Raw genomic sequence first — 26115 nt, 5'->3', positions numbered from 1 at the left:
TGCATTGAGATTCTGATCCTGAGGTTGTCTGTAATTCCAGACAGGAAGTTTGAATTTCCCTTGGAAAACGATAGACCTTCCCACTTGCAATTTTTAAAGAGCTGGACATGACAGCAAGGTACACCAATTATTCAAACGTAAAATGGGGCACATACTTGCTCAATTGGACTCCCAATTTATAATCACCTTGGTTGTCGATTGAAATATTTCCTTTCATCGAGTAGCGCACAGTTCATTGATTTTATATCTCACTACATAATATGTTATAATTTGGCCAAAAGAAACTTATACTACATAGTATATTGCAATTATTTTGGTTTGACTACATCCCCTTTGAATGTCTTTCATATCTCAAGCACAACTATAATTAGGTAACACCAAATTCACACGAGCTCGATGTGTTATCGTTAAATCACAGGGGTTTCATGGAAGACTCTTTAAAATCAAAAGTTGTTGTACTAAATTTGCATGAACCCGATGCATCTTAATATCTTGAAAGTTTAGGTGAACAAAGATCATATACATACAATATAGGATACTTCAACATCCTCTCTCATGTGTGAACATACATGCATAATAAGTTAGGATAGAACCCAACTTTGATTTGATATTGAGATGTTCAACTCAAAAACTTAAATTGGTGAATGGAGGAAGACCATATGTATATAAAGAACATACGAATTAAAGCGATATGTAATATTTAAACATGTGGAGTATTTACCATTAAAAAAAAAAAAAGCTAAAAAAGAAACAAGTGCAAATGCAGCCAAGAACCCTGTAAAGAATATGGACCAATATAGACACTAGCTATCACATATACACGACAAGCTCGATTTGACTTTGGCAGAATCAGCGAGCACAATCATCAACCCAAGTGTTTGCAGCCTACAAACCAAGGAAGGGAGACTGCTGCCTCGCACGCTCTGGATTTAATTTTTGTCTGCAGCTCAAAGGGGTTTTACCCCTCTCTCAGTCCTGCAAAGTTGAGACAAAAACCGGAAAGCAGCAAATCGTTACACTAGTCCGAACCATTACAATCACTCGTGACCGAAAGGTTTAGTAGCATTGATTGTGTCCTTTGAGGTATGAAGTGGAAGAGAGGTAGCAATGGTCTCCCATTTGGGTGGGAGACGGTCATTAGGATCACGAAGCTCCTCAAAGGATGGGTGGACGCAGGCCTCTAGCTGCAAATACCAGATAGAAGAGACGTTACAACTTCGAAGAGAGAGGATTCTATTGATTAATTCAACATGATCCTGTTTTAAAAACACTTTCAATAAGAAAGAAGATGAATCTAGGTCTTGCATCCAGAAGCCAGAAATTTCGGCGTGCACAAGAAGTATTTCATCTGATAAGCATAAATAAGAGAAAGAGAATACCAAAGAGGCCCTGTTGATGAGAAAAGTTAATTGTCTTACTTGCTAAATGCCCAACTTTCAGGGGATAAGAATAACTGCTCTTGAACAAGTCTTCACATACTGCTCTTCACATTTGGACCTGAACTTTGGCTTTGCAGTTTTTATCAGTTAAAAATGGAAAGGAGAACGAAACACCACAAAGGAAAAAGACAGATGGAACTTTGTGAAGCCAAATCTGGAGGTAAAATACATCCAGATCATCCATAAAATATACGAAAGTAACCCTTGGTTTCTTTTCTTTCCATTGAGAACTCATTGATCACACCTCTCAAATAAGGATTTAAAGAATGATTTCTTCAGGGGGGTGTGCGCTATTGGAATAACTGAATTTTAGGGTGTATAACTCCATCTTTATAATTTAGGAAAAACTGAATGCTATGCATTTAAATTTAGGATAAAGGAATAGACAAGTATTTGAACAAAAGGTCAACATGGTTAAAGCAGAGGACTCACTTTGTGCTGGAGATAAGCCCTAATCTGTAGAAACTTGAATTCAGTATAGTTTGGGTTCACACATTTAGTTTCTTCACGAGTTGGTGTTCCAAGAACCTAAAAAGAAATGAGATATGTAAATATCAAGGACTGCCGGTGATGCAGAACAATATGAGTTAACAGAGGGTAAATCCTCTCAATTGAACAAAGCCTTGAGAATCAACTGTAATGGTCTCCACTAGCTGGCAACTCAACTTTCACCTGGAAAGAGAGGCCATCATATATGCAACAGCCAAGGGTTGTGGGAAAAAGAGGCAAAGAATTATAGCCACAATCACATAGGCTAACGCAATTTAAGAGAATCAAAACTTCAACTATTGTAAAGAAACTGTCCCAGAAGAAGTTGAGTGAGGACACATCCGATGGACCCTATGTCAATTGCAGTTTTATATTCAGTTGCCCCAAAAATGAGTTCAGGTGCTCAAGGATAATGCAAACCAATAAAAGATAATAGGCCCGCCTTTGACCGTTTCATAAAGAGGTTGACATAACTAAAATTCAAAATGCAGTTCTGCAAATGCAGCAAGTGCCAATACATCAAATAACACTGATGTGTCTCCATGCGGCATGCAGTCCCGCAATTGTCAAATGACTCCATTTACAATTCAAGTTTCCTTGAATAAGTGAAATACACAGGAATGAGACTGAAGACCCTAGCGAATCGTTTATGTTAATGAGTATGTCAGCTCGCCTAACAACAGGAAGGCGATTACAAGCATACAGCACACAAATGATAATTGAGAGGAAGGCATTTTGCCACCTTAGATTCAGAAGTTAAGTTCACGGTTTAATCACACAATGTTTTCCTTTATTAACTCGTATACTAGGCAAATCATTTGATGGAAAGAGAGAAAACACAGCATAGAGAAATTTCTTTACAGAATGATAAATCACAACACAAATCAAAAGCATTCACTGATTTGCCCTGCTGTAATGCTTTGCTAATTGATAGACCATCTCAGGAACATATTCAAGCACCAAATTGACATAAAGCACGCCAAGAGATGACAGGACAAAGAATGCTTTAAAAGCACGGAAATCCTCTCTCTCTCTCTTTATCTAAACTTTTATCAGTAGTATTATGAAATCCGCATTGGTTCATGAAGGCGGCGAGGGCACATTCATTGCAAGTTCACCTGTTTGGCTTGACCATTTCGACCCCAATGGTCAAAACTACAACATGGCCAGTTTCATCCCATCCTCATCCATGACAGCCGCTCGCATTTCCTGCTATGTAGAACTGTCAACCGTAAGGAGAAGTGATGCACAGCAGAAATTGTAAACTTTGGGTGCAGCTAACCTTCACAACCTCATCATCTTTGATCTTCATTCCATGCAATCCCTCAAGAACCTTTGGGTACGATTACCAGAGAATTATGTCCGCAGGGTGCGGTGTTTCAAACTCCCGCATCCATTTTTACTTAGAATTGCTGTTCTAATTCCGGATGAGGACAGGAAAAAACCTCAAATCACGTCCCCTTAATTACAAATAAAGATTTGACACAACCAAAGACCATAATTCACCAACTCTATCAAACAATCAAGTTATCTTCTCTATACAGACAACCTTTCTAAGACCCAGAAAGAAACCGATATTTCCAGTACGAGAACACTGCAAGAACAAAAGATGCGGAATTCAACTTAGATCCGGGCAACGACGGTCGCTTGAGGTTCGAACTCGGTGGAGACGCGAGACGTGGCGCCCGGCGGTTGGTCGGGCTGTCGTACCGCTGACGCCAGCTTCGACGACTGGATTGACTATCGGGTGCATTGCGCGCAGGAAACGGTTCGCGCAGGGCCCTCCGATCGGCGCGGGTGCTAATCGCGAGCAGCCATCGGGACGGGAGGCTGGTCAAGGCTGTCTTGGAAAGGAAAAGGGAAGATCCGACTGGTGGACAGTGACGGCAACGTCAGTAGGTAGTTTGTCCTTTTCGACGGTTAAGCTGTCTTTGTCAAAGTGTTTCCAGACCAATTCCAAGCATCGGCGCGGGTCACAGATTTTGAAAGTACAATTTCAATTCTTAAATTACAAGAGAAGTACATATATAATTATATACATATTTTATATACTTCTAGGATATTATGAATGCGCAGGCCCAACTACTTTGAAACCCATAAAACATTTTATAAACATTGTAAATCGGCTAAAAATACGAATTTTAGCTTCTATTATTATTTCTATTGCAAAAATTGGGGATGATAAGAGAAAAAAAGGGACACCCTAAATTTGCCTTGCTTCATTGGGTGCGAGATTCCAAGCGGGGTTCGGATTGAACATCGTCTTAGTTAGATTGCAAGGCGATGATGGGAATATTACTAAGATACCCGTCATTTATATTAAATATATTGTGCACCATTTTTTATACATAAACATGTTTTAAACCTCGAATTAAGATTCTATGCTAGATCGAATGAAGTGTTTAATCCCTCAACTTGATATCTTAAGTTGACCTCTTTCTTGTGGTGTTACCTTGCTATCGAGGTTTTAATTTAATCCATCGTGTTCATCTACTGCAAAAGTGCATTTGTACATGTGATATCATCTGAATGGCTCAAAATGAGGTACTTCATGAAGATTTTTGCATTTGAATATCCAACAGTGAAAATTGCCAATGATACGAGTAATGGGAAAATAAAAATAAAATTTGTGGCAAGTATGTTATCCCACACACATAGCCCTTCCTTGGCCTCAAAATAGGGACTGCTTGTTAGCTACCAAATTCCTTTTCATTTTTTGACTCATATCATAGAAAATTTTAAAGTAGCATAATTCCGATGCACAGGTTCCACATTGTGGCAAGTGCATAGCATAATCAAAATATTTTTAGTTTTAAAGAATCATGTCAAGCAGAAGGAAGAGAGGAAAGAGGGTTTTAAGGATTCATAGCAAACTACACAATATTATTTCAAGAGAGGGTGTGTTCTACCCCTTAATGGATATATATGCTGCCTTATATAGGCATAAAAAGGCACACTAAAACTTTACAGACTTCACTTGGCCGATAAAAGCCAATTATGTGCGCATGCTAAGCTTTTCTACTAGCTTCTACACTCATTATCCCACTTTTTTGGCTCCTGTTAGAATATTACAGTACTATGAACAGTATGCTACAGTACCAAATAATGCTAAACAATACATGAACAATGCCAAAACAGTACATGAACAATGTACTATAGTATTTTGGGTCAATTTTTTTTGTTTCCTTGTGATTCCTCTGTCTCTTTTGCTTTGTTTTGGATAGATCTCTAATAGAGTCTTCTTTTTCTTCACTTATTATGCATATGGATAGGCTCTTCACTTATTATGTCTATGGATAGGCTCTTTAGTGCTATCGTTTGAATCATCCAAGTCTTCTCCATACTTTTGCCTCCGATATTCTTTGATCATTCTTTTGATTTCCAGAATTTCAAGATGTTCAGTACCTGTATCATCTAAAGGTTGGTATGAGGATTGGGAGTGTTTTCTTACTAGATGCTATTGTCTAATCGTTTCGAAGAGTTTTTCTACTTCTTCAATTACTTCAGCTAGCCATGGTTTTTTGGATGTCTGGTGAGAACTTGTAGGAGCATTAGCAAAACTTGTTGGAATAGAAGATTGGGGTAAATTCCCAAGCTTGATTGATGGACTTTCTCTATCAAGACCTAGACAGAGTGTAAGCTTTAATTCACTATGATCAAAAGGATCTTGTGACAATGGTCTTTCCATGTATCTTGTGATGATGAAGCTAGATCTTATGAATTTGCTGGTGACTCACAAGTGTTTGGGACATCCATTCCGTAGTATTTTCTTAAGTAAGCATCAATCGCTGGTTGGGGCACATGATAGTCATCATTGTGAACCCAAGAAATAGGATTATCTTCTATTGGCCAAGCTTTTGGCAAAATAAGTTGATTGTACTGACTTAATATCCTGCGTAATTCTCAATACTATTGAGGATAAGCTGATATTCTATAGGAGAATGTTGCAAAAATCTTATTTTGAATAGGTTGGGGCTTATATGTAGATAGTCCAACCTCTGTTGGAGTTTTACACATATCTCCACTGGGTTAAACAAATACCCATCACCCGAAAAATAAACAATTGTATAAAATTCCGGTCAAGCGTGCATGCTTAGAGTTGGGCTTAAAAAATGTTTTTCCATGCATCCAATGGTTTAAACCAACTAAGCATATCCCCAATATATTTATGCTTGGCTTCTCCTTAAATAATTCTACTGATAATAAGAGGCATTTTGACAATTGGAAACTCAATGGCAATGGTATAAAGACTCAATAAATACCAATAAAACTATTTGAGTTTTTTGGAAATTCTTCCTTCAGGAAGAGATGAATAAATAGGAATTTTGGATGCAATCCATTTGGCTTGAGGAGTAGACCACCATATTCATTAAAAATATGAAAATGATGTTGTCACATGAATCTTCCAAGGTTTTCGACAAGACCATTTTCTTGGATAAGCCTAGGGATTTATGGCGGGTATGAATATGAAGGCAATTTAAGCTTGATTTTTCGAGCCTTGAAACCGCCTTTTGAATTTCTTACCACATACATATTTATGGACATGGTAGCTGCAAATTCTTTTGGTTTGGATAGAAAATCAACAAATACATTCTTTTTTCCTACAATATGTTTAGTCTTAAAGAAATACTTTGAAAACCATTCTGCTTACCTAAAAAGCTGTGGATGTGGAATTTACTTTTGTTTGAACTTCAACATTTGAGAGAATGAGGAATGTCCATCTCCACAAGGAAATGATGTCCTATAGGATGAAATTCATTTTTTTTTTATGTCATATTTTACTACCAAGATTTATTTGAACATAGAGTGATAATGCATTTCTGCTTACATAAATTTCCCATTCTCATGTCCTTTGACTCGTCATTACCATCTATTTGTAGCATTCTTTTTCCTGTGGATGGGATTTGCAAAGGAGGAAGATGTTGCAAAATTTCCGTAGGAGGAAGATGTTGCAAAATTTCCGTAAGTCTGTGTACAGATTTAATTTGCTATGGTCCTCACAAAATAGCATCTTTCTTGAGTATTCGTTGTAGTAAACTTACAAATTCTGTGATTTTTGGAACTAAATCCTAGAGATAATTTACAATCCCCAGAAATTACTGAACTTGTTTGTAAGAGAAATTTTCATTAGAAAACTTTTGCAATTCCTTAGTAATATGAGGATTGGGATAATAAGTTCCATCTTTGAGATGCACTCCAGGAAATTCAAATTTCTTTTAGGTAATTTTTGAGATAGCATGATGCCATGTTTTCACACCAAGTCTGCAAATTGGGCTAATAATTTACATGTGAATCCTCATTTGGGTTGTAGAGAAGGATATCATTAATATAAATTTGAGTGTTGGTTAGGATGGGCTGGAAAATTTTGCACTTAGTCTTCTAAAACGGCGAAGGAGTTGTTTTGAGGCCAAAAGGGAGCATTGTCCACTAAAAATGCTGATTTGGGATGCAAAATCTAGTTTTACTCAATTGTCAAAATCCAGCTTTAAGATCAAACTTGGAATACACTTTAGCTTAGGTGAGACTAGAGAATAAATAATTCCTATGTGGTAAAGGAAATTTAGCATCCTACACGAATTGATTGAGAGACTGATAATTGATAACCAGCCTCATTTTTCTTTTGTTCTGCTCCGCTCGTTTGTTGACATAGAATGCTTTGTAGGCCCATTGAGAACCTGAGAGCTCAATTAATCCTCGATGAAGTAAATCCAAACATTCATTTTGGGCTAAAAGCAAATGTTTTGGATTCATTCCAAAGTGACTAGTTTTGGAAGGATTGACATCCTTATTTTTCTTGAAAGGAAGATTGATTAAGAAGTTAGAATTTTTCCACAAAGTGGTTGGAGCATTTTTGGACAAAGTCAGAGTTAGAGTCTACACATGCCCTGAGAATGGTTTGTAGAGTTTGGATCTAAAATACTCATTTGAATTGTGAAGAATCTTTGGATATCTACAAATTCCTAGAACTGCCCTTTGAACCATAGTCCATTAGGGACAATTCTAAGTTTATGAATTTATGTAATGATATCCCAACTAATAATGATATTTTTATCTGGGGAGCTCGAGTGAAGGATTTTAATAGTGACTGAACATTGGGAAAGAATTGCATGGTGATGAGTTTGCTTCGTACTCTTGTAGCAAAGGTATCTCTAGAAGAAAAGTTAAAATACTGGGTGCATGACATCTAGTATTTTTCTAGAAGTATTTTTGTATCAAGAATAGAAGCATTAACTCCAATATCGACAAGGGCAATAAGAGGAATAGGCTTGTCATCATGGGCATATTTTTATAGGAAAATACGAAAGGATAGAAGGAGTGTATGCACAAAGATCTTAAATTATGGGAGGTTCAAAGAAGAAGAATACCTCTTCTTCCAATTCTTCTTATGAGCTTTTAGTGTCACTAGTTTGTGACTATGTTTGGATTGCACACACAATGTGTTTGGTTGGTTCATCTTCCAATGAGAAGACCAATTCAACATCATCATCATCTTGGAGTGATACTCCATTTGCTTTTCTATCTTCTGGATTAAATAAGAATTTCTTTTTTTAGCCTTTGGAAAATTCTTGACAAAATGACATTTCTTGTTGCAAATGTAACACCTCTCAAATTTTCTACGCCTTCTAGAAGAGTTTTGTTTAGAGCGTCTTTTTCGCAAGAATTGCCATTGATGCCTTTTATTCGTACATCCTAAAGAGATTTTTTTTTAAATGCCTTCGTTTTTTGCATCGATCTCCACAATAAAAAATCATCATAGGAGTTTTTCTTTGAACACTTGATTTTTAACTTAGGCTTTTGATAAGCCCGGTCAAGTTCATTGTTGCTCTTGAGATAATTTCTGAAAGCCTTTCTTTGGATGCAAAGATCATCAAGAGCAAGATGTATCTCTTGCTGGAGTTCTCCAAGGAGAACATTGGCGATAATTTGCTGTTTATTTTGAATGGATCTTTCCACCATTTGGCCAATCTCCTTTGGAATGGAGGCCAAAAATACTTGCTTTGGATTGGGATCAACTTTAAGAGCATAGAATAATTTAAATATTTCTTAGAAATGCCTACTGAGATGCTTTCTTTGTAAAGAGTAGCACTTTCTTTCAAAAAATTCTTTTCTTCTAAGTTCAAGGAGATCTTTTGGTTTACCAATAAAGAATTGACGGATAACCTAGATCACATGATGAAAATTTGTTTGAAGCAAAAATGTCATTTGATCCTAGTTAGAAATAAATCTCCACCAATCTTTTAAGCTTCCAGTAAATTTGCTCACAAACTCGGTCAATATATCATACCGGTATTCAATAGAAAACGCTTTGGTGTTGAGCCAAGTATGGAATTCTTGCAATCTATCTAGCCATTTGGGATATGGAATGTATCAAGTGTAAAGTAGTATTTTGAAGTCGAAGACTTCAGTTTGGGATTTGAGTCATGAAGGTTTTTTACTTCTAGCTCTAATGAATTTGATTCCATCTCTGCTTCAGGGGGTCAGCCATAAACATAGTAGGTGCATGGGATTTTGGTGTTTGTGGCTTAGAGGTTGAAGTAGTTTTAGAGGAGAGAGAATCCGGTTCTGATGGTATTTTAGAGGTATTTTGCTTGGCAGAATCAAATGAAGCAATAGTTGTTATACTTTGTCTACCTTGATCTTGCAGGAAAGCCTCAAGTGGATTTGAGACCATATAAGCAGAGAGAGGGTTTGGAAAGAGTTCAAGAGCTAGCTTCTTTTCTTCACTAATCCTTCTTTTCTTTTCCATCTCTCTGATACGATTTTGAAGGGTAACATTATTCCTTTGATCCCGCCTTGGAGTTTCGTCAATAATTGAAACAATTGATGTAGCCTTAGAAGGGCCTACATTGAAAACATTTGCCAAGGCTGGGAAAAAGGATTTGGAGGAGGAATCGATTTTCCATCCTGCAAGAACTTGATTTGTCTTCTCAGTTTCCATTTAAGCCATTTGGTCTTCCAAATAATGATGAGACACATATCGTCCAGATTCCATCTATTGAAGTTTTTTTTCTGGAATGTCTCAAGTAATTTATTTATGACCAAAGCCGTTTGATCAATCTTCTGGTCGACATGATCAAGACGAGCTTGGATAGTTGAAAGTTTGGTGTCAATTGTCTTGAGAATATTATTCTTAGCTAAGGCATTTTCTAACTGCTAATTTAGGACAGCTTCAGCAATTGTAACTTTCTTTTGCCTTCCATGGTCGTTAATATTCGCAAGATTGGGGACCTTAAGGATATGAAGGAATCGATTATAAACATCTGTAAATTCTTCTAGCGCCAGGAAGGAGGCACTAGAATTAGATCTTTCCAAAGGTGGAAAGTCTGAAGATTGAAATATATAGATAGATAGAAGGACAGGTGGTGGTTGTAGTTTTGGAGAACATGAGGATTGAGGTGCTTTGGGTATTTCCAGAGGAAAAGAATTCTTCTTAACCCATTTTGTGAATAGGTTTATAGAAAGGTGAGACAACTGGCTTTTGAGGCAAGGGTTTCCTTCTGGATGCTGACTGAGGAGGTGGAGGAGGTTCACATGGCTTAGAGATTTTTGGAGGAGGATGTGAACGAGGTGGTCCATATGAGACCATAAATCGATATTTTCCTTCATCTTTACCAAGAGGTCCGAGTGGGGTTTCCGTCAAGGTACCTCTAGTAAAGTTTATATTTTGAGTGTTTCTTTTTTCTGGATGGCTTATCATCTCTTTTGTCATCCAGACGATTTTTGCAAAGTGAGCACTGACAATCTAGATCCCAAAAACAATGTCCTATATGGAGATCTTTATAATAATGAATAAAGTGTCCCTCCTGATCAAAAGATTCAATCATGGATTTTGGATCTAGATGGCTTTCGTCAGCTGGGACATGATTTGCGCATTGTTGCATCATAAAAATAGTAGGAAAAATAGAAGATGTGGATTCTCCCTTTTTCTTACTAAATTTGATGACAACCGTGTCATCTTTCTTCTTGGTAAACTGGGACTCGGTGGATTGGATTGGCCTAGAGTTTTGGTGGATTTTTTCATGGTTAGTTACTCGTGTGTCTAGGAGTAACTTAACTAATTGATCTCGAGGGATTTGTGTAGGAACATGGATATAGGAGGTTTGGTTATTATCCATCGAGATGAACAAGGCATCTTCAGAATTAGAGAAGTTGAGATCAATGGCATGATTCTAGACTCAATAAACCATTTGGTAATGTAAGGTAACGACAATAGATTTTGGAGTTTGAGGAGCTCCAATAATCTGCAGCTAGACCTTAAGGGCTAAGAGAAGGTGTGAATCCAAGAGAGCCATATTGAAGTTAGGAAACAGTGTAACAAGCACTCTTCTTGCATTAAGGGTAGTTTGAATGGTGTCGATGCAAGCATGCTGCTAATCCAAAAAACGGGTATCCAAGAGAGCCATTTGAGCAGCCACAGGTAACCCCTTCCTTCCGTGAAAGGATAAAGCAGGTCTAATGGCACCAAAATGAAGATGCATATAACCTTGTTGTATCCAGTGGCATGTAAAATCAGAAGGGATTTGAACATACTTTTTAACCTCTTTAGGAGTATGCTCGATAAGCCCCTTAATATAATAGATAGGAGAGAAAGAAGATTTAACAAAAGCAAAATACTAATTTATAAATGAAAGATGAGTCTCGGAGATTTTGCTGTCTTCGTTGAGGTAGGAAATCTCATAAAGATAGTCAATCTTAGAGCCATTAGAAGTGAGGAGTTCAAGATGAGGCCTAAGAGAAATAGGAGCATTTACAGTGGAGGATGTAGAAATTTTAGAGGATTCAGTTATGATATGCAAATTTCTCCCCCTTCTGCACTGAATAATCAACTTCAAAGTAAAAATGTGCCAAACAATACCATGGCTTTGATACTAGAAAATTGCCAATGATACAAGTCAAGGAAAATGAAAATAGAATTAATGACAAGTATCTTATCCCACATGCACAGCCCAGCTACTTCGGGGCAGATTGATCTTAATTGGCAATCTTGCAATCGGGATGGGTACCCGATGCCATGAGATTCGAACTCGAGATCTTCGTATTTTGGATAAGTTCTCCTCTCAATTTAACGTGCAAGACAAAAGCTAAAAACCTTAACAATTGAAGGAACACCCAGCCATCGCTTCAATTTTCAGGAGGAAATAAAAAATAAGAAGGCAACTATCTCATCAAAGAGGTGGAATTATGTGCTTGAATCCATTGAAATGAAGTGCACTCAATCAAGCCACTCGAGATCATTCAAGAACCAAGAACCCGTGATCGGACTGGCCGGAGTTGGCTGCCACATCGATGGCGATTGGACCTGCATCAAATTGAGAACACAGGAACCTCACCTACCATCATCATCGTCACCGCCATCGTCATCCTCACCCTGGTGGGGGCTTCTTCAGAAACGTCTGAGCTCCAACACATGATGCAACAAGACAAGCCTTCCAGTCTCATTCGTTTCGCTCGTCATGCCTGAGTTGAATATTGAAAACAGGCCTTGGAGAAATATAATATCGCTCGCCAAATTTAATGATGATAACGTTGATTATACGTTGCTCGAACGCATTGATGAATCGCAGCTGGCGAAACTTGCAAGTCACCACGTTGTTTTCCCGTATGTCCTGAACCTTCATACCGGAACACGGAAGAAGTTTCCACACCGAAGATTGAGTTCACGATTAGCTTCAGGATATCGTTTTCTATTGTTGTTAACCATACTTGAATTAGCAGATCACGGGTCGCATGAAAGCATGGCAGACTCTGCTAGCATTGCCTTCATCAGCATTTTGGACGTTTGCCGAGCTCTGAACCATTCGAGAACTGGCTCAAAATTCGGGCACACGGATCATTACGTGGCGTCCGAAGCCCTGGGTGGGGCCGCCGGAGTGATTCATCGGTAAAGATCCACCGAGAGATGGTCGTTAGTTTGCGCATTTCTCTTGGGAAGCAGCGTTGGGACGAAGTGCTGGATCTTATCCCTGCCTGCCTGGTGGCGCGGTTCCAAGCCTTTGATCGGCTGGCACGGACGAGGAAGTCGACGTTATAAGCCGTGGGATCGAGGCCCGCTATTCATTGCAGCTTCTGAACTCGTTAACGCATGCAGTCTCCATCCAAGACTCGTGCACGTATCGGGTCTTTACAAGTGGACGGGGTTGATTCGAGGATGAAGTTGCTAGTTTCACATGTTCAACAGGCAGATCGAGACTGAAACGATCCGTGTGGATTTTTTTTAAGAGGATCTTCAAGGCTTTGCGTACTTACATTAGATGGGTCGTTGCTAGATGTCCTTTTTACGGTTTACAAGTCAGACAAGCACATGATCACCAGTTTGAACGAACCTCAATCTAATAAGTCAAAGATTGCTTCTGCTCGTGCTTTTGCTTGGAGACGGAGAGCTTTCGTTGTCTTCGAGGTTTCTCTTCCTTCGTCTTGAAGTTGGTATACATGGACGCTACTATTACGATATGGATGCATTGATTAAAATAGACAGCGTAGAAAATGGTAACATCTTCTCGACAAATTACAGCAAGGAAGTCTTTTCGAGACTCACGGGGAAAGAAGCAGATGAGCAATGAGGACCCAGATGACCTTTATCATCACGTTCGAACCATCTTCAAGATTTAGCTTCGATCTACAAATCACGTCATGCTCACAAGAACTTATAAAGTTGAGATCGAGAGGGTGCATTTATGAAAGAATTCTGCATACAAGAATCGCCTAACTCAATGCGAAAGGCAGTGGATATCTATCATGAAGACCTTAGAATCTTGATAATATCACCGTCACCTTCAGCAAAAACGTCCTATGGATCTTACCTACATGGTGTCAACTATCCGAGTGCCAAGCCTCTATAATTGCAAACAGGGTCTTTGTATGTGTCAAATTAAAGTGCGAGACGGTAAACCTAATGCATACATATGCCCTATGCTTCACATGAAGATCTTAGTCCGATGCTGCTGTTCCCAAAATTGCCATAACCGATTAAACGGTCTCCTTTACTGCAAACAGACGACAAAAGATTCAGGCTTGTATGGAAGTCTCTGTCGCATGCACTGTTAGCACCCCACCAACCCTTTTTGCCCCTTTTTCCCTTGCCGCTTTTGGTGGCTTTCTAAGCAACCGTAATACCGTATTTGCTTGGCAATCTACGACAACCTGGAAAAACCGTCACAACGAACACTGAGGCTGTAGAACACTCATATTGATGTCAGGTAAGATATTTTTTTAGGTTACTAGATTCTCACGTCTTGGCCCTCTTTGGGCGATCCGTCCAAATCCTTTGCATTTTTTAAAATACACTGAATCCAGACCGACTCCATGTGTCAATGCACTGCTTGATGTAGCAAATCCAGGCGTGCATAAATAAGTGCCTCCTTAAGTATTGCACCCTGTATTTGGAAGTAGATCGTTCGCTCCGTAAGGTTCCTGACAAAATTCATCACAGACCACCCATTCCTAAGTCTGAAGCATATCCTAAACTAGAATCAAAATCCAATCTAACAAAACCCAGATACCACTACCTTGGAATAAAAATTCCAATCTACAAGCAGTGAATTGTCGCAATAATTCCTCTATAGATTTCATGCACTGTGCTACACCACTCAGAGCACAAGGCGGCCTGCATGGCCATGAACTTTATTTGAGACCGAGAGCATAGTTATGAAAACCTGGCTGATCTCATGCATAAGGATCAACTCCAACAAAAAGTGAAGAGCAAAGGGGGACAAAAGGGAAAAAGAGAACTTTCAAGCTTTTCCTAAACAGTATCCATACACGAGAAACCACCAACCAAGTGGGGGCAAAGCCATATTTTAAGCTCTTCCACCATGTTCTCTCACTTGATTATGTACGAACAAAACTGAGTAGAGCTAGCTTGTAACCAGAAGAGGATAAGAGCAACGTCCAAGCAGAAGCAATAGGATGTGAAACATGAAAGTCTTAATAAAAGATTTGGCTGGGTGTCTTATGTGTCAGTGTCACAAGTTCGCAAGCAGATACTGAAGAATCCAAGATCATCAAGGAAATGCTAATCAAATCAAGGAAGAGAGTAACTGAAAATGCACGGTACCCTCCAAACTCTTTCTTCTCTTTATTACACTGTTCCACACATATGTGCACAGTGGCATAAGTTCAAACAAGCCGCTCCGTCCAAGTGTATATATACACATATGGAGCTAATGTTCTCCCTCACTAGCCATTTGGACGACGGAGTACTTCTCCCATTTGATCCTCTTCATCTCGTTTGTTCATCACTTCACAAAAATGACAAGTATTGACCTAAAGAACCATGCATCTCTCGTTCTAGTTGCCATTCTTATATTAAGTGGGGACTTTGGTGCTTGCCATGCTAGAAAAAGCCAGTCTTGGAGGCAAAGCAGAATTCACCTGTCCAGTATAATGGATAAAGGCCACAGTAGCCGCCATAAGCGCATTACTCCACCAGCACCTGCACCTGCACTTAAGCCTAAGCCACCAGCGCCTACGCCCATGCCTATTCCTGCACCACCAGCCCCAGCACAAACTCATGAGAACTCTACGACGTTCAACGTACAAGATTATGGTGCCAAAGGTGATGGACACACAGATGATATGCAGGTAATTCTGAGAAACCATCCACTATCCATTTAAGCTTCTAGGAAGAGTTGGGATTTTGCCTCACTTCCCTCAATCATATTGCATTAAAGAAGCTATGAGGAACTTGAACAGTGGAAAGGGGGATAGCACCCTCTGGTTCTGGTTGGGTTCTCGAAAAGAGTGATGAATTCATGATAGCTTTTTAGACTTATTTGACACCGCTTGGACTCATTTATCTGACTACAAGAATTTTAAATAAGTTTGATACAACTAATACCAAAGCAAGGATTCAAGTTCCTAGTATCCCATATTTCTAGGGAAAAACTGCATATGAAATGCATCAGTGCAATAAGCAGATGTGCTGATGATTCTGAAAATTGTATTCAGTATCTTTCATCTACCAACTCATAAATTGGGACTAATCTGTCATTATGGCAGGCATTCCTCGCAGCATGGGCAGCCGCTTGTAAAGTTGAATCATCGACAATACTTGTCCCATCCGGATCAGTTTTTCTCCTCAGCCCAATTTCTTTTGCAGGGCCAAATTGTAAACCTAAAATTACATTTCAGGTGACTGCCACGTCAACCATCATACCAACAAATCTCAATGTAGCAGAAAACAATTTAACAGCTAGTATTTGTTGGAAAATGCATTTTTACTAAGAAGCTAGTAATTTTCCCACAGTTAGATGGCAAGATAATTGCACCCACAAGTGCCAAAGCTTGGGGATCAGGTCTCTTACAATGGATCGAATTCACTAAGCTTACCGAGATAATTATCAAAGGGGAAGGCATCATTGATGGACAAGGAGCGGTTTGGTGGAACAATTCATCAGTCTATGCTGGGACAGACTCCATAGGCCAAAACAGAACCAATGAATTGAATAAAATGGTAAGCGCCCAGGTTTGACAGGCTCTCACATGAATGATACTACTTCCAAATGCAATGGCAATTACTATAAAAACTAATCAAGTCTTTAACCATGACAAGCAGATTAGTGCGGAACTGAGTAAAATGCCAACGACCAAGCCAACGGTGAATGCCTCAACAGCTTCTATGAGAACCCATTAACAGAGATTTCTGACCCCATGCATAACACATAACTTGTGCATGCAGGCACTCAGGTTCTATGGCAGCAGTGATGTGACAGTTACAGGCATTACTATACAAAATAGCCCTCAGATGCACCTCAAGTTTGATTCTTGTACAAACGTTCAGGTTTTTTATATTAGCATCTCATCTCCTGGTGACAGCCCCAACACAGATGGCATCCACCTCCACAATTCCCAGAATGTGCTTATTCACAGCTGCAACCTCGCTTGCGGTAATTCCTAGTTTAGAAAATCATGTACTTTTCACAGTGCAAGCACAATCGACAATAACTATGATTAGCACGAGTTCAAACATAGCCAAAGTCAATGAATATGACAACTAAATAAGCCTACCTCAAATTATATGGTTAAACGTTGCTGACGTTTTGAATACTGTTAAAACTTTTTCCAGGTGATGATTGTGTTTCCATACAAACTGGATGCTCAAACATATATATCCATGATATAAATTGTGGACCAGGACATGGCATCAGCATTGGAGGGCTAGGGAAGGACAACACGAGAGCTTGTGTCTCAAATGTGACTGTGCGTAACACCGTAATGCGTAACACCATGACTGGTGTGAGAATAAAGACATGGCAGGTGAAGGCACCCAAATCCCAGTACAAGGCTTCCTAGTTTTCATCTGACACCTAATATGCTCAGCTGTGGTGCTTCTTCTTGAGGTTACAGGAGAGATCAAATTAAGTAACCCAAGTTGTATAAATTTAAAATATTGTGATGTGATCTAATCTTTATTCCTGCAGGGTGGCTCAGGTTCAGCAAATAATATCATGTTCTCAGACATCCAAGTTTCCGAGGTTGAAACTCCAATCGTGATAGACCAATACTATTGCGATAAAGAAATATGCAAGAATCAAACATCAGCTGTGGCAGTTTCAGGCATTAATTACGCCAACATAAAAGGAACTTACACAGTACAACCGGTATACTTTGCATGCAGCGACAGCTCGCCTTGCACAGGGATATCTCTCGCGACCATACAGCTAAAGCCACACCAAACAAGCCACCATTTGTATGGCCCTTTCTGCTGGGAGACATATGGAGAGTTGAAAACCTCCACGATGCCTCTGATTGACTGCCTGCAGAAAGGCAACCCATCGAATGCCCCTTCAAAGATTGTTTTGTGCCAGGCTTAGCACAGGTAACACGCGAAAATGCCCATAAGGTTCCTGCAATTCTTTAGCTGGGCTCAATAGGTTAAGTGAATAGCATAGTCACTGTACAACAATATTATACATGCAAATCAGCATTTTTCACACAATTCTGTATCACATGAGCCTTTCAGTGGGTTAGCACTTTGTTCAACATGGAATTCACCGACATCTGCACAACTACATTCCTTATTGAATCGCAGCACCAAGCCACACTCCAACTAAAGAAGATCCTTAAGCATCGATGGTACCAAGAAGACGACCATGAACTGATCGAAGTAAAGAACTCTGCCTCAATCACTCAATTTAATGTAACTAATACCGAACCAACTTTACCGACACAGCCCAATTCTACTCTGTAATTACATCAATTGTCAAATGGACCTACGGAAATTGCACGAGAATCATCGGCATATGCTCACATCAAGCAGTCCCAGAACTAAGAAGCAACAGTGAGCCAGTAAATTCAGCAATCAATGCCATCGAATCGGAGGACAAAACCTGATTGACAAGAACTTGGTGGGCCATCAACTATCCATTTGCTGGGAGGCCCTGTAAGCGCCTCCATCCGTTCAGGACACGCCAAGGAAAAACCGAAGCGAACCGAACCGAAGATATCCCATGCTACGGCAAGAGATCGTTGTGCTCTCCGACAAAATCCCAACCGACATTGTGCGATGCTGATCGTTCCGAGATTAGATTAACCTCGGTGTCGATCGGAGCCTTCCCGAAGGAAGAGCCGACAGCTCGAAGGCGCGCGGTGGCCGGAGATGCTCGTCGGACGGTGGAGGAGGAAGAGAACGGAGCGAGAACCGGGGAGACGGAGGCTGAGGACGACGGGTGACGCCATGAATCGGAAACAAGCTTTCTTTATTCGCCTGGCCGGCAAAACTGGAAATTGAAGAGTCGAAAATCTTGATCGGGACAGCTGAAAAGTAATACCGAAAATTCAAATACGAATTCAAAAGGGATGACTGCAATAAAAATGCTAAAACTTGGGACGAAAATGTAATTAATTCTTAAATTTTATAAAAAAATATAATTAAATTTAAAATTTGTGAAATTAATTTAATTGAATTTTAAAGTTAACACCATCTAACCTTTTAATAGAAAATGTTGACGTGACATTTAAAATTAATTTTTATTTTTCATGTGACTTTTTAAAATTATTTTTTATTCAAAATAGATTTATAAACTATAAAAGAAAATCTAAAATTTATTTAAAATACAAAACAATAAAAAAAAAAAACAGTAGGCTTCCTTTGCGGTCGTCCATCGATGGAGGGGCCAAAGAATCGTTGCTAGCCTTAGGCAAGGGTGGTCGGCCCTTGCCAAGCTCGGGCGAGGGTGCCTAGATTTGGGCACGCTAGCTCTCACAAGGGGCCGGCGACTGTCGTCGAAAGGGCCTGGGCAGGGGTGGTTGGCCCTCATCGGCCCCCAGCCCCAGGTGAGGGCCAGCGACCATCACCAAGCTCGGGTGAGGGTCTAGGCGAGTGACGGTCGCCAGCCCTTCGCTTGGGCCGGGCAAGGGCTAGGCGAGGGCCAGCCACCCTCGCCTAGGGTCAGTGACGGTCGCCGACCCCTCTAACAATGGGTAGCCGCAAAGTAAGCTTGCCGTTTTTTTTAAATAATTTTTTTAAAATAAAATTTAGATTTTCTTTTTCTAGTTTTTAAATCTATTTTGAATAAAATATAATTAAAAAAGCCATATGAAAAAATAAAAATTAATTTTAAATGTCACGTCGTGCCGTGTCAACATTTTCTATTAAAAAGTTAACAGTATTAACTTTAGGATTCAATTAAATCAATTTGACAAGTTTAAAGACTTGATTGCACTTTCTACAAATTTTAGGACTCAATTGTATTTTTGTTATAAGTTTTAGGACTTATATTGCACTAATCCCAATTCAAAAAGAGTGTTTGTTGGTAATTAAGAATAAATCACTAAATAATTTTCATTTAAAATAATAATACAAATAGTCCATGAACTTTAATTAAAATGTAATCTTTAAAGTTTTAATTCCATGATTTTTTAGAATATGTTTAATTTAATTTATGAACTGTGTCTGAGTCATTAGAACTACGCATTTCTGCTGCTAGATATTCTTCGTATTTTCATTCAAGTTTTGTAAGTCCAATATCATAAGGGCTATGAGTATTCCATATATTTGTCTTGTTTGATGAATATGCTTCTTCATGATTCCTAGAGGATCCTAGAGTGTTAGTAAGCATATTTGGCTGAGGTCAATTGGATGGTTGAGTATAGCAAGACATGTCCATCCTTAGAGATAAGGGCAAGAGTCCTTGACCATAAGGGTCTTGAGAGAGAGGACCCCCATTGTGCATAGGGGGTCTTGGGATGATTGTATAGGGTCATCAGTGTCTGTCATTTCTTGCTCATGTGATAATAGGGTTGTCTTTCTAACATGTCTGAATTCTTCGAGTGTTTCTTTGACTTTCAGTGCTAGGTTGTAATGATCTCATGTGATGGGTACACTATAATTCCATACATCATTAATGGTCTTATTCTCTTGGTACAAAATTATTTGGAGTTCTCGGTATTGGTATTCACAACAACCAATAGGTCTTGAAAAAGATTTGTAAATCCGAACTTCCTTAAGGTGTGGCCGTGGTTTATAAGATGTAATTCCTATATTTTGTGGGGTCTTGGTAATGATGCAATTATTTTTTACAAAAGCCCATGGTCGTCTGAAGAACAAAATAGTGTGGACGTCTAGGTTTGGTCAGACAATTCTTAGCTAAGTGCTTCCAGTGAGTAGGAGGATAAAACCAATTGAGGAAGGTTAAGGGGTTTCCATCACTTTCCTTTTCAGTGTTTATCAGTATTAAACATATTTATATAGTTTAGGGACTTAGGGACTTAGGGACAACGTTAAATAAATTAAAAATTCAAAGATTACATTATATATTAGTATCATTTATGTGATTATCCCATATTCATATCTTTTTGAGTATGAAATTAAAAACAATGATGGTAGATTTTAAAAAATATAATTCACAAGATTTTATTAGTCCATGTCACGGGATTGACTATATTAAATAATTAGTAAAAATTCGGGATGAAATTAAACAGATTAAAATCTTAGGGGCGATGGTGCAATTTGACCAAAAACCAGGGACCGGGAGTAAAGCGACGGATCGGAGCCTCCTTCTCGATCGTCAATCCAGGAAACGACAGCGTAAGCCTACGAGGTCAAACGCGTCACAGCATTTCGTGCTCTCCTCCCACTTTCGATTCGAGAGGTCACGATTGCACGAGGGACTAGAAAAACAGAGAAGAGGAAGCAGAAAAATAGAGAGAGAGGGAAAGGAGCGAGAGAGCGAGCCTCGTCGTCGTTCGGAAACCGCGTCTTCTTTCTCCTTTCTCCGGGAGAGATCGTCGCTCCTCGTCGACCAAGGTAAAAATAAGCAAACCCTCTCAATCCGCGTCGCCTTCCTCGATCCAAATCCGATCCGTTTTCGCTCGAAGATTCTTCGTGTATTCTCTGCAAAACCCCGTCTTCTCCGATTAGATCCGCGCCGGCCGTCGATCTGATCGCCGACGCATCGGACGCGCCGTCGTTTCGAGCGGCTTCTAACGATCTCCGTGCTCACGATGCCGTCCTCGTTCTAATGTTTCAGTTCGATTTTTGTTCGGTCGTGATGCGATGTGTTTCCGTCGGCCGTTGCGATTTCTCTTTGACGTGGGGGATATTTGGCTTAATGATTCGGTAGCAGGTACGGCGAGGTGACCATGGGGCTTACGTTCACGAAGCTGTTCAGCCGGCTCTTCGCCAAGAAGGAGATGCGGATTCTGATGGTAGGTCTCGATGCGGCCGGTAAGACCACGATCCTCTACAAGCTCAAGCTCGGGGAGATCGTCACCACGATCCCGACCATCGGTGAGTCTGATCCAGCCCTAATTTCATGCACAGCTCGTAGATCTTAGCATTTGGTGTGCGTAGTTTTCCTTCACTTTTGTTCCTTCTTTTTTTTTCCTGTCGTTCGTGCACTGATCGTCTAATGCATAGAGATTGCTTGGCATGAATCTTGTTTGGTACCTATGCATACAATGGGTTGCATACGTATCACCTTATGGATTTGGTTTCGGTTATGTGCCGAGCACGTGTTGAATTTTAGCTGGTGAAAAACTGACCACAAGATGATAATGGTGTCAGTTCTGTATGGAAGTTACCACCTAATTGAAGCCTTTAATTTAAGTATCTATCGAGAAGCAATATGGTTGCATTAATGACATAGTAATTGGATGTGTTGGCTTCTTTGCCTATCAGATTTAATCAATTTTCATATGAATGATGTGATGAGGTGCTTTGTGCAGGATTCAATGTTGAGACGGTTGAATACAAGAACATAAGTTTCACCGTGTGGGATGTTGGTGGCCAGGACAAGGTAAAACGTAGTTCCTTCTTTGTGTATATATACATATATATGCATTACGTCATCTTACTGATGTTTATTTTAATGTTTTAATAAGATTGCAGTGAGGATTTAAGATTTACTTTGCTGCACATTGTGTTGTGTCTATGTCAAACTATTTTGTCTGAGTGAGCATAAGAGTGAAACTTTACTTTTTTACAATAATTGATAGTAAAAGCAAAAAGGCTGATAATTATGGGTTCTCTTGGATGCTTAGCTATTTCTCATGTTGGTGTCAAAATATAAAAGTTTGAGTTAGGGGTTAACCGATGCCTTTCATCTATGGAATTAATTGTGTAGCGTAAGCAGCTGTTGAAAGAAAAAATGTTTTTGTATGTAATAAGGAAGGCATTAACATTGGAACATTTTAAAACCTGTCAAGATGATTACAAATGTGCTGATTTAGTTTGCTTTCATGCTTAGATCCGTCCATTGTGGAGGCACTACTTCCAAAACACGCAGGGCTTGATTTTCGTTGTTGACAGCAATGATAGAGATCGAGTAGTGGAGGCAAGAGATGAACTGCATAGGATGTTGAATGAGGTAAACCCTATTTTTCTTCACCCTGCTTCCCATATTTGTCACTTGATTTCCGCACGGCTAAAGTTTCTGTTCAGTGTCATAATTGCCTTTGTATGATAACTTTGTTGATTGAGTTGGTTGTTGCCTCAAATTGAATGTATCTTGATTTAGGAATCAAAATTTGGTCCGGTGCTATAGCTATGTTATGTAACAAGTATATTACTTGAGGCAACATCCATTTTCTAACGAGAAATCTTTGCGAAGTTCTGTATCACTGTCTTTGCGAAGTTCTGTATCACTGTCACTGCTTTTCTTATAACTTTTTTTAAATTCAATTTTCACATTATATGTGTAAAAGCGTTGCTCTTCTTTTTGGGATTATAGTCATGAAGCTGAGATTGTGAAAAAAATTTCTACCGAAATCTCTTTGGTAGCTTTTAAGTCAGCAGGACAGAATACAGTTTTTTGTTATCTGTTTATCCAACATGCAGCAAATACGATTTCTAATGATCTATAAGCTGTAATAGTTGGCTGTCACCTAGCTAGCTGATTGTTAAGCGGAAGCTGGAAATTCAATCAACCTTTACCATATATATTTCCTCATTCTCTGAAGTTGGACATAATTCCAGGATGAGCTGCGCGATGCTGTTCTTCTTGTTTTTGCCAACAAGCAAGATCTTCCTAATGCAATGAATGCTGCAGAAATAACTGATAAACTTGGTCTTCATTCTCTCCGTCAACGCCATTGGTAAGAGTTTTTTTCCTTATTTATGTGGGGTCTTGAGTTCTTTTTTCTTTTCTTGTGAAAAGAGGAATTTCTTAAGGTTGCTAATCCTCAAACCATGGAAAGCTGTGGAGATAGAATTTGTTATAGGTTTTGCATGTATTTGGAGCATCTGGAAGAATTATTGAGGAGTGGAGTAATTTGATAAAGATTTCTTCATGTCTAGGCATTTCTTAACTTTCTCCTTAATCCTGTAATCATGAGAGATCTGTGGATTTGATTGTAAAGTAGCTGAAAGTGACCAGAAAACAAAAGGGTCTAATTAGGTTGAGCTTTTTACTAGTTCAGAATTCTCGGCATATTATAAAGGATCTTGCGACTTCAAAGGATAAGTCTTGGACTCCTGCTGATCCTTATGATGATGCATCTCAGGTACATCCAGAGCACATGTGCAACCTCCGGTGAAGGTCTCTATGAGGGTCTGGATTGGCTTTCCAACAACATTGCTAGCAAGGTATGTAGCAAATCGCCACATGATTTGTTAGATACTCTGTGGACTGTGGCCTTTTTTTTTTTTTTTTCCTTAGGTCACTCTCTTGAAATTAGATTAAACTGAATCAGGAAATGGCATGAGTTAGCATCTGAGTTCTTTATTTTTTGGCTTTTTTTTTTTTTTGTGTTGGGGGGGGGAGGACTGCAGAGTCTTCTTGTTTTCGTTTTTCTTGAGAATTCGTTGCTGATTTTTCTTTTCGTTTTTCTTCAGGCTTGAGGCATTTGTGGATTTTGGTTGGCAGACTTGCTGAAGTAATTTGATCCTGGGACAGAGTTGATTTTCTTTTGCTGAATGTTTTAATCATATAATCATATGCTAGAATCCTTTTATGTTATGCAAGTTTGTGTAGTTCTTTTCTGAAGCTAATTACACCTAGATGTAAACTCAAGGTCACGTCATGTTCACATCATGTCTGAACATTCAGGATGAGTAAATTTCTTGTGCTATTGGGAAGGTCCATGAATAAAGTATGTAGATTTGGGTTCTGCTTCTACGTATTATATAGAAAGATTTCATGGTCACTATGGTCTTACGATGGTTCATGGACTGAAAATATTTGAACCATCGAAAATATTTTAGGTTGAGTAATTAGCCGTCTTAGCAATTCGTTGGATACACAAGTCATGAAGTTGGCTCTTTCTGCAGGCTGATTTTCTCTTTTCCTGATGGATGTTGGGTTGTGTCCTCTGTAATTCAACTTGCTCAGGGACTCGGTAGGTAGGATGGCTGAAACGTTACGCTTGCATTTCTATAATTCAGGCAGCGGCATGTCCTGCGGTTCATGTACTTTTCCCTGCCAATAGTAATTCGGTTTGCCTGGCAGTTCTGGAAGTTCTCGAATGATTTCTAGTCCCACTAGACCAGGCCAATCCCCGTTTTGGAATTTACAAAACGAATCCCACGAGAATCAAGTAACACCATTACCCGATTATAATCCTGACTCTTCTTAGCATTTTAGCAAGTGTTTTTATCCATGAGCAGCCAAAAAGTAACAAGATGATGGCCGGAGTACGTTGCCTCACTTTTTTACGCCGGTATCGTTATCCTCGAGTAGTAGGGCGAAGGCAACTAGGCTATTTCAGATTCTCCCGTGGGGAGTACTATGTCCGTCCGCGGATGTAGCCCTTGGCCGTAGTTACTTCCTGCGGCCGACTCGCCCACCATATTTGCTCGAGGCTTGTGATCCGAGGAATGGTGTTCAGTCTTTCTGTGGGCTTCGTGTTTCTCTACCGGTACAAAACTGCCCTCCTTCAGGATGTTCGGTCACAGACACCATTATTAACTTTGACAAAATTTTCCAAAAAGTCATAAGCTAATTGTACGGCACTTAACTCAATTTTCAATTGTGTCAATAAAGTTGTAAGCTTTTTGATAACTGTTAATTCAGTTTTAGATTTTTCAATTGTCTCAATTTAATCCTAAACATTTTAAAATTTATCAAGTCTTTAACAAATAATCAATATAGTCTCATGGCTACTTTTGGAGCCAAAAATTGCTAAATTAGCAATCCAATTATTGCCCGTTATATGTGCCCGTTATATGTGGCGTATGTAGCATTGACATAGATAATTTTTTAAAATAATTTTTTAAAAAATTTCACTATTTTTTAATTTTCTTTTTTTTTTTTTTTTCTTCAAAGAGTCAATAGAGCTACCGGCTACTAGGCAAGATCGGCATTCTCGCTTGCCCGTGGGCGAGGGTTGTGGCCCTTGTAAGATCTAGTGAGACCTCACGAGCCTTTGTTGGGGTTAGCAAGGGCGTTACAGCCCTTGTTAGCCATAGCAAGGGTGGGCGAAGGCCAAAATTCCCTCGCTATGGCCCATAAGGACTTGCGATGCTCTTGCCAAATTTGGCAACGCTAAGGTGTCATGGCCCTTGTCCCATTGAACTTGTGAAAAAGAGAAAAGGGAAGAAAAAAAAAGAACAAGAAAAGAAAATTTAATGAAAATTTAAAAAAAAAAAAAGGAGGGGGAATTGTCTAAAAAGTCATAGATTTATTGCATTTTTACCAATTCAATCTTAAACCTTTTAATTTTGCCAGTTTAGTCATAAATATTTTTACTTATTACTAATTAAGTCTATCAAATCAATTTTGATTAGAAATTACTGATGTGAACAACCGAT

The 26115-nt window shown here is 39.2% G+C and overlaps 2 protein-coding genes and 2 long non-coding RNA genes across 7 annotated transcripts; 2 read left to right on the top strand and 2 right to left on the bottom strand.

Moving 5' to 3' along the window:
• Positions 1–645: 645 nt before the first annotated feature.
• On the bottom strand, positions 646–3784 carry LOC104422619. Of its 2 annotated transcripts, XR_721228.3 has the most exons (5): positions 3211–3781; positions 3047–3137; positions 1872–1967; positions 1419–1497; positions 646–1184 (listed from the first exon to the last, which is right to left on the bottom strand). It is a non-coding gene; the product is annotated as an uncharacterized LOC104422619 (long non-coding RNA). The 2 variants fall into 2 exon arrangements; XR_721227.3 differs by having other exon boundaries at positions 1419–1967; positions 3211–3784.
• An 11195-nt stretch (positions 3785–14979) lies between these two features.
• LOC104422616 lies at positions 14980–17653 on the bottom strand. Of its 2 annotated transcripts, none has more exons than XR_005547056.1 (2): positions 17516–17653; positions 14980–15411 (listed from the first exon to the last, which is right to left on the bottom strand). It is a non-coding gene; the product is annotated as an uncharacterized LOC104422616 (long non-coding RNA). The 2 variants fall into 2 exon arrangements; XR_721225.2 differs by lacking the exon at positions 17516–17653 and adding an exon at positions 16678–16994.
• Positions 15146–17865, top strand: LOC104422617 (polygalacturonase At1g48100-like). The gene is made up of 7 exons (XM_010034990.3): positions 15146–15509; positions 15927–16058; positions 16174–16380; positions 16483–16524; positions 16606–16813; positions 16993–17183; positions 17348–17865. The coding sequence occupies exons 1-7, from the start codon at positions 15177–15179 to the stop codon at positions 17738–17740; spliced, it is 1506 nt and encodes a 501-aa protein (XP_010033292.1). The 5' UTR covers positions 15146–15176; the 3' UTR covers positions 17741–17865.
• Positions 17866–20970: 3105 nt separating this feature from the next.
• Positions 20971–24491, top strand: LOC104422615 (ADP-ribosylation factor 1). 2 transcript variants are annotated; one of them, XM_010034988.3, is made up of 7 exons: positions 20971–21174; positions 21491–21657; positions 22095–22165; positions 22616–22735; positions 23344–23462; positions 23871–23952; positions 24202–24491. In XM_010034988.3, exons 2-7 carry the CDS (start codon positions 21510–21512, stop codon positions 24205–24207), a joined length of 546 nt encoding a protein of 181 aa, XP_010033290.1. In that variant the 5' UTR covers positions 20971–21174; positions 21491–21509; the 3' UTR covers positions 24208–24491. The 2 variants fall into 2 exon arrangements, with proteins under 2 accessions (XP_010033290.1, XP_010033289.1); XM_010034987.2 differs by having other exon boundaries at positions 21008–21174; positions 21494–21657.
• The last annotated feature ends 1624 nt before the right edge of the window (positions 24492–26115 follow it).

This window comes from Eucalyptus grandis, chromosome 10 (genome assembly GCF_016545825.1).
Source record: "Eucalyptus grandis isolate ANBG69807.140 chromosome 10, ASM1654582v1, whole genome shotgun sequence".
NCBI lineage: Eukaryota > Viridiplantae > Streptophyta > Magnoliopsida > Myrtales > Myrtaceae > Eucalyptus > Eucalyptus grandis.
This window is presented reverse-complemented; position numbering and strand designations above follow the sequence as displayed.

Bases quoted from the DNA above. Each gene is read 5' to 3' on its own strand.
- LOC104422617 (XM_010034990.3), top strand. From the start codon at position 15,177: ATGACAAGTATTGACCTAAAGAACCATGCATCTCTCGTTCTAGTTGCC. The intron at 15,510-15,926 runs GTAATTCTGAGA...TCATTATGGCAG, and splicing joins GACACACAGATGATATGCAG to GCATTCCTCGCAGCATGGGC. The intron at 16,814-16,992 runs GTAATTCCTAGT...AACTTTTTCCAG, and splicing joins CAGCTGCAACCTCGCTTGCG to GTGATGATTGTGTTTCCATA.
- LOC104422615 (XM_010034988.3), top strand. From the start codon at position 21,510: ATGGGGCTTACGTTCACGAAGCTGTTCAGCCGGCTCTTCGCCAAGAAG. The intron at 21,658-22,094 runs GTGAGTCTGATC...TGCTTTGTGCAG, and splicing joins CACCACGATCCCGACCATCG to GATTCAATGTTGAGACGGTT. The intron at 22,736-23,343 runs GTAAACCCTATT...ACATAATTCCAG, and splicing joins TGCATAGGATGTTGAATGAG to GATGAGCTGCGCGATGCTGT.